Source organism: Eschrichtius robustus, chromosome 13 (genome assembly GCF_028021215.1).
Source record: "Eschrichtius robustus isolate mEscRob2 chromosome 13, mEscRob2.pri, whole genome shotgun sequence".
Lineage (NCBI taxonomy): Eukaryota > Metazoa > Chordata > Mammalia > Artiodactyla > Eschrichtiidae > Eschrichtius > Eschrichtius robustus.
Window position 1 is genome coordinate 22694092 of NC_090836.1, and position 13494 is coordinate 22707585.

The 13494-nt window shown below is 38.9% G+C and overlaps 1 protein-coding gene across 2 annotated transcripts in view; it reads right to left on the minus strand.

The window, feature by feature from the left end:
• The window catches only part of ITPR2 (inositol 1,4,5-trisphosphate receptor type 2), a 524186-nt gene that overhangs the window by 311188 nt on the left and 199504 nt on the right, over window positions 1–13494 (minus strand). For both annotated transcript variants that reach the window (XM_068561342.1, XM_068561340.1), the window contains 2 exons: window positions 5099–5292; window positions 1474–1603 (listed from right to left, as the gene is read on the minus strand). In XM_068561342.1, coding sequence (XP_068417443.1) covers window positions 1474–1603; window positions 5099–5292 — 324 coding nt within the window. The remainder of the gene's footprint in view (window positions 1–1473; window positions 1604–5098; window positions 5293–13494) is intronic.

A 13494-nucleotide genomic window follows, 5' to 3' on the forward strand; every position in this document is an offset into this window, starting at 1 on the left:
CCTAGACTAATGGAAATAAAAACAAAAATAAACAAATGGGACCTAATGAAACGTCAAAGCTTTTGCACAGCAAAGGAAACCATAAACAAGACCAAAAGATAACCCTCAGAATGGGAGAAAATATTTGCAAATGAAGCAACTGACAAAGAATTAATCTGCAAAATTTACAAGCAGCCCATGCAGCTCAATATCAAAAAAACAAACAACCCAATCCAAAAATGGGCAGAAGACCTAAAGAGACATTTCTCTAAAGAAGATATACAGATTGCCAACAAGCACATGAAAGAATGCTCAACATCATTAATCATTAGAGAAATGCAAATCAAAACTACAGTGAGATATCATCTCACACCAGTCAGAATGGCCATCATCAAAAAATCTACAAACAATAAATGCTGGAGAGGGTGTGGAGAAAAGGGAACCCTCTTGCACTGTTGGTGGGAATGTAAATTGATACAGCCACTATGGAGAACAGTATGGAGGTTCCTTAAAAACTAAAAATAGAACTACCATACGACCCAGCAATCCCACTACTGGGCATATACCCTGAGAAAACCATAATTCAAAAAGCATCATGTACCACAGTGTTCATTGCAGCTCTATTTACAATAGCCAGGACATGGAAGCAACCCAAGTGTCCATTGACAGATGAATGGATAAAGAAGATGTGGCACATATATACAATGGAATAATATTACTCAGCCATAAAAAGAAATGAAATTGAGTTATTTGTAGTGAGGTGAATGGACCTAGAGTCTGTCATACAGTGTGAAGTTAAGTCAGAAAGAGAAAAACAAATACTGTATGCTAACACATATATATGGAATCTAAAAAAAAAAAATGGTCATGAAGAACCTAGGGGCAGGACGGGAATAAAGACGCAGACCTACTAGAGAATGGACTTGAGGACACGGGGCGGGGGAAGGGTAAGCTGGGACAAAGTGAGAGAGTCGCATGGACATATATACACTACCAAATGTAAAACCGATAGCTAGTGGGAAGCAGCTGCATAGCAAAGGGAGAACAGCTCGGTGCTTTGTGACCACCTAGAGGGGTGGGATAGGGAGGGAGGGAGGGAGGCGCAGGAGGGAAGAGATATGGGGATATATGTATGTGTATAGCTGATTCACTTTGTTATAAAGCAGAAACTAACACACCATTGTAAAGCAAATATACTCCAACAAAGATGTTAAAAAAACAAAACAAAAAAATCACAGTACCTCGACCACACAGAGTTGTGAAGTTTACCAGAAATACTGCACTCAAAGGACTGAGCACCAGTAGCAGCAAACATCCTCGCTGCCATTCTAGGCAAGTTATTTAATTTCTGTCTCAGTGCCTTCATTTTATTGGTGGAGAGTATTTTGACATTTTTGTCTCATAGGAATACTTCTTGTTTTAAAACATAAAAGGAACTTTCAAGTTCTCAGGAAAACACTATCCTAAGAGGAAATATTGTCACAGAGGAGATACCTGATGGCAGCAATGTATCGGGAGAGCCATTGGTGGACGTTTCAGCATTTCCATTGTTCTCCCCAAATTCCTTCTTATATATTGACAGCATATATGAGATCCTATAATCCAGTCTGACACTCAGGATAAACTACAAGAAACATTAAAAACAACATAAGCTTCTTTCATCAGTATGGTGTTTAAAAATTCATTACAGGACACCAAGAGCCACATTACTATCAACATGTCACATGAACTGGTTAGAAACTTCATTGGTAAACTCTTATCACTTCTGTTGCCTACATGATAATCAGTCATAACACTAAGAAAAGTGATGCATTTCCATTAGCCAATGTCAGTAAAATCCCTGAACAGTTTTTGGAAAGAAGAAAACCTGACTCTCCATGATTACTCTCAGAATATTCCAAGTAGAGGTATCTCCTGGGTCTGGATGAAGAGGTAACGATGACATAATTTCCCAAGCACTTTGCAGAGCTTTTAACCGGCTCTGCAAGGAAAGTACTGGAGCTGTGACCCTCATTCAGGCACAGAAAGGCAAGACTTCAGCTGCAATAGTGTGGATTCTGGCTACACCACGATGAATCCTGGATCTAGGCTACAAAAGGACAGCTTAAGTAATAGCATCTAATATACCAGGGATGTGCCTCCTTAGTGCCTGTTTTTCCTTGGGTCTGTGTTTTTGTCCTTGTTCTCCTTAACGGACGTACTGACAAACTAAGTGTCAATAAGGTTCCCGTCTGTGCTCGGCACTGAGAAGAATGCAAATGCCTGAAGCCCAGGGTCCTCAAGATGCCAGTGATTGAGTTGGGAAAACAAGATACAGCATTGTTAAAATAATTAGGAAATTAAGGAGGGCTACCTCACGTAGTATAGAATGCAGTGGAGATCAGGGAAGGAAAAAGTATGTGCCACCGACATGTGTGGAGACGGGAAACAACAGAGAGCTGTACTTACATAGGGTGACCTTCCATCCCAGTTTGCCTGGGAGAGGCCTGGGTAGGCCTTCGCTCCCAGTATAATTATTATCTGTGTCCCTTACACTCTCTTAAGAGACTTTCATTGTTCCAGCAAACAGTAATGGTCAGGCAAGTTTCAAGAAAACTTGGTATTTGGTGGTACCATCTCATCCTAGCTCTCATTATCTACGCCACTGTCGTATCAGACCCCCCCCCCCCACCGCGCTCCCCTCCTGCTGCCCCCTTTCTCTCACTTTCTCTTCCACTCTTCTCAGTCCTGACAGCACAGGCTGGAATGCCTGCAGTTTCTCTCTTGCCTCCTCACATTCATTTCCGTTGTTCACTTTACCTTGAATATTCTTCTCCTCCACCCCATAATAACCAGCTTTTGAGATATCTTCCAAGGTTCTATTTAAATCCCTTTTGAAATGAAGCTTTCCCTAGTTCCCCAGTCCGAATCAATTTTTCTCCTCTTTGCTCAGCCAACACATTATTTACACCTACAGGTCCAAAGTTGAATCAACCTCCCTCTCTCTCGCTCTCTCTCCCCCTCTCCCTTTCCCCCTTCTCCTCCTCTGCTAGACCTTGGGCAGCAACCATGCTCTATGTTAGCTATGTTCCATCAAGTTCAATAAACTTGTTGAGTCAGGTACTGAGGAAGCTGCCAAGGGTACAGAAAAGGTACCAAGGATATATAAAACCTGCCTTTGAAGAGCATATAATCCAGAAGGAAAAGTAAACACCAGAGAGACTCTTTTATTAACATGCAGCGAGCACTGTAACACATATTGGCTGAACTGATTCCAGTTAATATGGGGATTTTCAAAGCAGGAGACAGATTGTGGGAGAAGAGGGCTGAGAAAGAGCCAGTGGATTTGGCAGCGCTGAGCAGAGGGTGGGAGCAGAAGCTAGACTGCGGGTGCATAAAAAGAAGGGTGTTTTTTAAACAAACTTACGTAAAGAACAAATTATTAAAACATGAATTAATGAAACATTTATTAGCTTTTAGTTGAAGATTAGTGTTCAATGAATTATATTTTATAAATAGAGCCAAAATTCAAACTTTCATCTTCTACTACAATTATGAAAAAGAATGGAAGGTAGAAGGGAAGGGGGGGGAGGGAAGAATAAAAAGAAAGGCAGAGAAAGAGAGTTGAGAGAGAGCTGAAGACAGATAGAGGGAGAGAGTAAGAGAGAAATAAAAAGACTAAAAGAGATACAAGAAATGATGGGGAAAAGAAAGGAAGAGCCTGAGAGGAGGACGAGATGGCAGAAAGCAGGAGACTTGCTTAAGGAACGTGGCTACAAAGAAATTCTTGAAGGGAAGTTCTAAGAAAGAAACATTCAAGAGCAGCACATGGGAACAGACACAGCGCATCAGACTCAGGCACGGAGGCACAAAAATCAGAGCGAGAACAGAGGTTCAACAAGAAATACATAAAGAACCCAAAAGAGGCAGCAAAAGCGAGTCAGCCCTAGCCTGCCCTGCCATAGTATCTCCATCTCATCGTTTTTTAGCTGTTAGGGACTGTTTTGTAAATGCTGCTTTTCTGAACCGTCACTGGGCTAAAATGAGGACATGTATTTCAGAGGCTCTCCCGTGAGGAGGGCGCTAAGCCGGAGGCCCATTACCCACAGGTCAGGTGCTCAACACCTTCCGCAGGTTAGGAACAGGACAACTGAGTGATTTCTCAGGGTCATGAACACAAGGTTGGGAGGGCTGCCAATATTTCTCGGGATTCAGCCTTTGGAATTCCTGGAGGAACTGTGAAATCTTTTATGATTATAAATCTGATTGCTTTAAATAAAAGTGTACAGACCCTTCCAGGACTACTAACCCACTTCTGGTAGCTCAGTCTACATTAAATTATGATGAAAGACTTAGTAAACTGTTTCCAGAATTTTAATAGATCCTCAAAAACTCCAGGCTCCATTCTTCGAATCTGGAATAAATGCTATAATTAAGGGATCATAAAACTACTTTCCAAACTTAAAAAAAAAATGCTAAGAATTCATAGCTACAGTAATGGGGAACTTATCCACTAAACCACTGGTCATGAAATAGTAATTTACCCCCTTTAAATTCATAGAGATAGGTATTAGACTAGGTTAATTTTAAAATATATATATTATTCCTAGCCTCTTGAAAACAAAATCATCAAGAGAGATAGTCACTTACATAAAATATTAAAAACAATTAACATTTTTGTCAATAAAAATAAAATTTTATTTGAGTTTCTTACTACGATAAATCTGTATACGTAGAGTCATATGTCCAATTCAATTAAAAATAGAAAAACAGTTGGAATTCAATCTTAACTTTGCCTACTCTGAAATCCTTCTTAAATAAAGGTAAAATTTAATCAGGGTCAATGCTAAATGACAAAATACATATGAAAGAAGTTATGTCAACCTCAAAGCACTCCACATTTGTTAGGTATCATCATTAATACATTATATTTAGTGAGAATTCACACATGTAATTAATATGTTAAATAGTGTCAGTGTGAGATTTCTTACCAGGCTTATCATTAACGTAAAAGAAATAAAATTAGATCAATACCATTTCAGAATATGTACACAATGATCTGGAACAAAACGTGTAAGAAGTTTAACCAATAATAGGCACAGTTAGGTGTTTGTCACTTCCCTTCCATTAGGCCCTGTACCTGTAAAATCTCAATAATCTTCAGCTTGGTGTCCATGACAGTGACATCCTCGTGCTCGGCGGGGCTCCCCTGCTTGCTGGGATGCAGGCTGGGCTGGATGTCAGGCACACTCATGGGGAAGATGGAACCTCTGCTGAGCACCATCTGGGTCATCAATTCTCCCACCCCATGGATGGTTCTCATGACATTGTTTCCTGGCACGAGAAAAGTCCTTAAGTCAACACACACGCCACCTCGGGAGACAGCTGTTATATCCAGTTGGCCACAACCAGACTGAAAATGTGGCAGGAAGAGTACTAAGGATGGGAATGAATAGCATCAGCCTCGCTCCAGCTATTTCCTTGCAGATAAAGTTAAAATAGTGCAGACACATTTCAAAATGACAGATTTTAGAATTGAAAGTTTACTTTTCTCAGAAAGTGCTTTCAAATGACACACTGCAGGTGAGTTGTTGGTAGCTCTAACAATATCCAAATCAGGTCCTTCTGGAGCACAGTAAGTCCTACCAACTACCGCACCAATAGGCACTAACTCTCACAATAATGAGGAAGAAAGGTTATCAATCTCTACGATAAAGGGCGTTGCAAGTGAGGATACAAAGACTACATGAAAACATATAAACTAGTGTCCTAACCCTACCCTCAAACCAAGGACTTTTTAGCTTTGCTTTTTCGTAATGCTTGTGAAAAGAGCTTGGGAGGAGGATTTTTACAGCTTCATTTTAAGAAAAACTCTTATCTAGAGAGCAAGCACCATTTTATCCATTCCTTCATCAATTTGAATAGAAAATTGTAATTCAAAATCCACAAAAAGCAGCTAGGTTTGAGATAATTAGGGAAACAAATTATTGACAAATGATCATTTTCAACAAGGTGTTACTCCTTTCCTGTGTCTTCTCTTGAGTTTGGCTTCTCATTTAATTTGTCCTCCAATAAAACTGCCCACGCACTCATTCCTCACACTGACCACAAGCAGTTGTACCAAAGGATCCTCCTGCCACTGTTACGATTTACCCTCTCCAGCTTAACTACTGTTTCTCACTTCTAAATCCCCACAACAAGCAACAAGGGTTTGAAAGAACAACTGTCTACTTTCCTTTCAGAACAGTGGTCTTTGCTTCATGGGTGTTCGTGGAGCTTTGCCTCAAGAAAAGGCCTAAGAATCTGGCAAAGAATTTTCCTTTCTCCCAGTGTCTCAGGGTGTAAACCAAGAGAAAGGGAAATGGAAATAAGATGGGATGAGATAAAACTCTCAGCTCTAAGCAAAGAGCATAAACTGTGGGAATACCTACAGGATTGAAAGGCAAACAAATAAAGAAAAGGAAAATATGTAAAGGATGACTCACGAGAATCTTCACGGTCCTATGCGCAGACCACAGTTACCATGGAGCCAGTGGTAACCAATATTATTTGTACATTGTGAAAGGTGAAATGCCTTTTAAAATTCATTATCTTATCCATAGATGAAATTAGTATACGTACAAGAGGGTGGTACTGAAATAGTACATTTTTGAGTAGGCAATGAAGGAACATTTTTTCTAGAGTGGCACCTTCCAGGCAGAAATTAATTTGGGTTTTCATTCTGAGAATCTAGGAACTTTTATTACACTGCTGCTTGCATAAGCCAAAATAAAGGGAGAAGAAAAAAATATATGAAAGATAATTTCCAAGTTTGGACAGGGTTGAGACAAAGGATTTGAGACAGCCCTATTTTCTAACAGAAAAACCTGTAATGCGGCAGAATGCTTCACTGTCTATGGTTCTCATACAATCGTAACAGTTGAGTATTTCCAAATCCCCCCACAGATTGCAGGGATACAATCTGGCTGTTGGCAATAGTTTTGGGCCATCAATGTTCAATCAGTACATTTATCCGAGCCTGGATTCTAGTATGTGTATGTGTTAGCCTCCAAGAGATGCTTTCTCACCACCAACAGAGAACAGGCTTCTCTGTTATTCTTACCCTTGATTCACACAAAAATCCTTGGCACCCAGTGTCTGCACCTTATTTAGATTTGCATGGAAAATAATCATTTAATCTAAATGATTGTTACATACAAAACATTCACTCAGACAATTCTTTCCCCCAAATATAGATCTTGTCACCAAGAAATTAAAATCTAGAGGCCAGAACCATAATAATATATAACACATGTTGTCAATGAAATGGGAGGGTTCATTCCAGTGATACCACATCCTTAGATGCCTGTGGCACGTGGTTGCCACAAAACTCGCCTAACATCTCCATATATGGCCAACTCTGAGTTTGCAAATTAAAAGATGCTACATTTTCTAGAGTTGCTTGGTGGTGATGAGAAGTGCTTCAGTTATGAACTACTACAGCTTGGAAAACATAAGTCAAACACCACATAAATCACAGACGTGCAAGGCTCCTGGTATCCATTTTTCCACAGAAAAATTTCTAATTCTAGACTGCTGAGATAAGTCAAAGGTGATCGGTCTTCAGCAATGAAAAAGAAGAAATCTATTTCTCTTCTCAACCGTAATTAGTTAATACTACTGAAAAGGTTTCAGTGAAAGGGCTACTGTAACATAATATAAATCCTCTGGATAAATTCACGTTTTCTATGTCTTTTATATTAACTCAGCAACTAGAATTTGGATTTATGTATAAAGTATATTGAAATGGTGTGAAAAATGGAGTCATCTTTGTTAGGTAAAAGTACAGAGGAAGGAATTGCTTAGAAACAAAAGCAGATAGACTGTCCAGGTTCTTTCATCATATGATTGTATAGATATTTTTACTAATCCTAATTCCCTCAAGAGAAAAACCCAAAAGTAAGACAAGTACAGTAAATGCATACTAGAAATGGTGACTGGGAATGGGTCGAGAGTTCACTGCTTTATTTCTATTATGGTTCCAGTGAGCCAAGTTTCCATTACCAATTCCAGAGACGTGAAAAGCAATAAGGAATTTACATAACACTAAAGCTGTGCTGACCATGATTTAATTTTTCCTTATTCCAAAGTCATTTTACTGCCGGTAATCACACTATAGGCTTCAACAATCATTAAGAGTTATGTGGATTTATAGACAGTATAAGAGATTTAACAGAATATTACTTGATTGAAATTTACCTTACTTCCCTTAGTGTTTTATTTAAAGTCATCTTTATCTGTTACCTCTTTCTATTAGAAATACTTTTCTCCTATGAACACATAAGAATAAAAATGATAATTTGAATTTTCCAGTTGTTTAGATTTCAGATAGACACTTCTGAAATCTTCTAAACATTTATAAGAGATAATAGACATATTTGATAAGAGTTCTGTGAATAATTGTTCACAGCAATTTTCTTGTTTAGTGACTACCAAAGGCAGTTCTCAATGCTTTATAGTAATAGAAGCCAAAAAATGGATAACCCCAAAACCATTCTTATTTCCCTGAAACATATTTTTATAGTTGGACTTGGAAAAATGTATCTGCTGTTATTATAATTCATTTGAAACAGAATGATGTTAAACCATAAAGACATGTTTCAGGACGTCTTCCTACTTCCCCTCCCTGCTCAGCAGCTCCTTATAAACTTTCACTTGCTGGAAAATGCGTACACTCTCTAGAACTAGAGCAGTTCTTTCTATTTTGAACATTCTCTGGAGCAGTGCTTCCTCCCAGTGGTTAGGGTCTGGGTTATAAAAGGACTTTTCTGATTCAAAAAACCCAAAAATATTAACACAAGATCAAAACCTTAGTTAAGCTAGTGATATAAGCAGAGTAATAGGGAACACGGTATCAACCTGGACTAAACGAAAGATCAAGATTTAACACCTTAGAAGACAATAAATAACCAGCACTCCCAGTTCAAAGTCAGATCACAGTATTTTGGAGAACTACATATCCAGTGCATGTACTTTTTTTTTTTTTTTTCCCAATGATATTTTATTTTTTAAATTTATTTTATTGAAGTATAGTTGATTTACAATGTTGTGTTAGTTTCTGGTGTACAGCAAAGTGACTCTGTTATACATAAATATACATATTCTTTTTCATATTCTTTCCCATTATGGTTTATTACAAGATATTGAATATAGTTCCCAGTGCTATACAGTAGGAGCTTGTTTTTTATCCGTCGTATATATAATAGTTCGCATCTACTAATCCCATCGTCCCCTACCCTCCCTTCCCCTTGGCAACCACAAATCTGTTCTCTATGTCTGTGAGTCTGTTTCTGTTTTGTAGATAATTCATTTGTGTCATATTTTAGATTCTACATATAAGCGATATCATATGGTATTTGTCTTTCTCTTTCTGACTTACTTCGCTTAGTATGATAATCTCTAGGTCCATCCATGTTGATGCAAAGGGCATTATTTCATTTTTTTTTTATGAGTGAGTAGTATTCCATTGCATATATGTACCACATCTTCTTTATCCATTCATGCAAACAGAGTTTTTAATCCATGAGCTGGAGCTGGAGGGAATTTGGTATTCCTCTGCCTTGAGGTCTCTTACCCAGATGGTCACTTGGCTCACCCCCTCAAAATCCCTTCTGATTTCTGGTTCAATGTCCCCTCCTCAGATCTCTTCCAGCCACCCTCTCTAAAGAAGGATTGCCATCACTCTGGATGCTGCTTTACATTTCAGTCATGGCATTATCACTATCTCACAGCATATTTTATATTTGTTTATGCGGGTATTGTATCCTCCCTCAAAACAGAACATAAACTCCATGAAGACATGGATTCTGCCTAGTTTTTGCTTTATCTCCAACACCAGGAATAGTGCCTGACACATAGCAACCATTCCATACATGCTTGTTAGATTATTGCACAAATAAAAAAAAAAGTTGGATGAACAAACGAATTATTAAAAATGATAATTTTGGGACTTCTCTGGTGGTGCAGTGGTTAAGAATCCACCTACCAAGGGACTTCCCTGGTGGCGCAGTGGTTAAGAATCCACCTGCCAATGCAGGGGACCCGGGTTCAATCCCTGGTCCAGGAAGATTCCACATGCCTGGAGCAACTAAGCCCACATGCCACCACTACTGAGTCTGTGCGCCACAACTACTGAAGCCTGCATGCCTAGAGCCCGTGCTCCACAACAAGAGAAGCCACCACAGTGAGAAGCCTGCACAACGCAACGAAGCATAGTCCCCGCTTGCTACAACTAGAGAAAGCCCGTGCGCAGCAACGATGACCCAACGCAGCCAAAAATAAATTAATTAATTAATTTAAAAAAAAACAAAAAAAGAATCCGCCTGCCAATGCAAGGAACACAGGTTCGATCCCTGGTCCAGGAAGATCCCACATGCCGTGGGGCAACTAAGCCCGTGCGCCACAACTACTGAGCCTGAGCGCTAGAGCCTGGGAGCCACAGTTACTGAGCCCACGCTCCACAACTACTGAAGTCCACGTGCCTACAGCCCGTGCTCCACAATAAGGGAAGCCACCTCAATGAGAAGCCCACGCACTGCGATGAAGAGTAGCCCCCACTCACAGCAACTAGAGAAAAGCTTGAGTGCACAAAGACCCAATGCAGCCAAAAAAATAATAATAATTTTTATAAGGCTTATATAAAAAATTAGATATTATTACACTAAGGGTAAGTTTCATCAAGGTGAGTTTTTGCTTTCTTTTATACTTTCTGAATTTTCTAATTTTTTTCTAAAAGCATATATAATTTCATGTTACTTAAAAACGTATTTGTTAAAAAGAAAAACATGTTTAATACAATAGATAACAATGAGATAAGGAAAATCATGGAATCTGACTTTATCAAGGGCATATCACATCCCATGTACTTTGCTAGGCCACATACACTGTTCACAGCAGGTAGGGAGGTGGGGAACCCATCTCATTTTACACAGCCAGAAAGTGGCAGAGCCTCAGATTCAGGTCAACTAATGTCAATGTGCATCTTTTCCTCACACCATGTTGCTTCACTAAAGGCTATCACCTTCCAAGTTTCCAAAGATTTTATACTAGAACTCAGAAACCTACCAAATGCAGAAAGAAAATATCCTAGTTAAAACTGTGTACTGAAAACGTAGAATTACTATTAATCATACCATGAATCTGCTCACATTATTCTCAAGTGATCTTATCCAACCAGTTATTATTATATAATGAACCAACACTACTCGTGACGTTATGTTTATATGACACAATTTAATTTTAAGGGCAGCCCCTGTTCAGAAACTATTTATTAGGTAACCAATGTTCATCTGGCTCTTCTATTAGGGATATCGAGGATGGGAGGACATAAGAGAAGTAGAGAGTTTATAATAGAGCTAAGAAAACAGAAAACATGTCTCCCCTCTCCCCAATTGAAGATCAAATACAAAGCAAATAAGATAGTACTAGTATAGCACGGACGGTATACAAAATTGTTTAGGATATTTATTTTAATTGGGAAAATTATCTTAGGGTGAGGAGAGTGAAAGGCAGCTTCACTGAAGAGATACAATTTTGAACTAGTCTTTGAATGGTGTGAAGGATTTAGATTACTGTGATCTTTCTCAAATCACTTTGCCATCTGATGCTCAGAATCTTAATCCTAATAAAATAGGTCCCAATTCCTTGTGAGAATAAAATTATATAATGTGTGCAAAAAAATCATGAAGAATGAAAAATACCATATAATTGTAAGGTATTACCTCAAAATGAAAAATGGAGGACACACGCGTGCTTTCACTACATTCATGAAAGACAGCTCTTCTCTGTTTCATTATGTTCTACTATAGTGGTCACCACCTTAGTAATGAGCCTGTGGTCCATCACATAATCATAGCCCATTACCTCTTACGCTATGACATGGTTGACACAAAATATCACCTCTAAAAGGAGAAGTCTTGCAGAGGAATGGTTTATAAAGAATACTCAATGGCCAGAGTAGATGATATGATACCTAATTTTCTTCATTCTGAATAAACACTCGTTGAACACAGTATGTTGATAAGCCATTTACAGATTCCAACTTTCCAAGAGCTTAGAGACAGAACAGGGCTTCCCTGGTGGTGCAGTGGTTAAGAATCCGCCTGCCAATGCAGGGGACTCAGGTTCGAGCCCTGGTCTGGGAAGATCTCACATGCCACGGAGCAACTAAGCCCATGTGCCACAACTACTGAGTCTGCGCTCTAGAGCCCACAAGCCACAACTACTGAAGCCCGTGCACCTAGAGCCCGTGCTCCGCAACAAAGAGAAGCCACTGCGATGAGAAGCCCGCGCACCACAATGAAGAGTAGCCCCCGCTCACCGCAACTAGGGAAAGCCTGCGCACAGCAGCAAAGACCCAACGCAGCCAAAAATAAATAAAAATAAATACATTTATAAAAAGAAAGAAACAGAACAAAGCAAAACCTACTAGAAACATGTTACTGAAGTATAGTAATGTTATTAGCCATCTTTTTCTGAATATCAAGTAGACTGCTTAGAGGAAAATTAGTTCCCATCCCACACCCTAAAGAAGTGTTATTCAAAGGATGAATTGAAAAAGCAATTCATACAAAACACTGGTTGAGTTCTACATCTTATTTTGGATTTCATCACTGTCAAATACTGACAAAGTCATTTCAGAATTCCAAACCTCAAGATTTCATTTTAATTTGCCAAACTGATCTTTAATTTTTAACAGCCGGTAATGCAAGCAATAAGTGGATTTACATACTATTTTTATAATTGAGATGTAAATTAAATACAGTACAATACGCAGATCTTAAATGAAAGGTTTTAGTAGTTTGGACAAGGAAGGACCCATATAAACCACATGGTATCCAGATATTCAGACATTTCCGTTACCCCAGAAAGCTCTTTTGTGCCCTTTCCCAGTTATTGAGCTCTACATTCCCCCTCACCACCACCACCAAAAACAACCACTCCTCTGATTTATCATACCATAGAGATATACACTGAATAGTGTACAGTTTCATAGGTATGATTTAGTTAACTGATTATAGTCAAAGAGTACTATTAAATCAATCACTGTTAAAGTACAGAAGGGCCTCTAGTTCCTTGCTGCTCTGTTGTTGCCTCGCCCACATAAGTATTTTTGTCAGTGACAGGTGAAGTCAGAAAGAGCATGTTTTGCAAATGCAAAGACAACATGAAACAATGAAGGATAACTAATATAGTAAATGACTCCATCAAATCCCAAAACTACACGGACAGGTTGAAAACTAATGGATTAAAATCAATAAAACCAAGAGCTGGTTCTTTGAAAGGGTAAACAAAATTGACCAACCTCTGGCCAGGCTCACCAAGAAGAAAAGAGAGAGGACCCAAATAAACAAAATAAGAAATGAAAAAGGAGAAATCTCAGTTGACACTGCAGAAATACAGAAAACCATAAGAGAATACTATGAACAATTAATTATATGCCAACAAATTTGACAACCTAGAAGAAACGGACAACTTTCTAGAAACATACAGCCCATC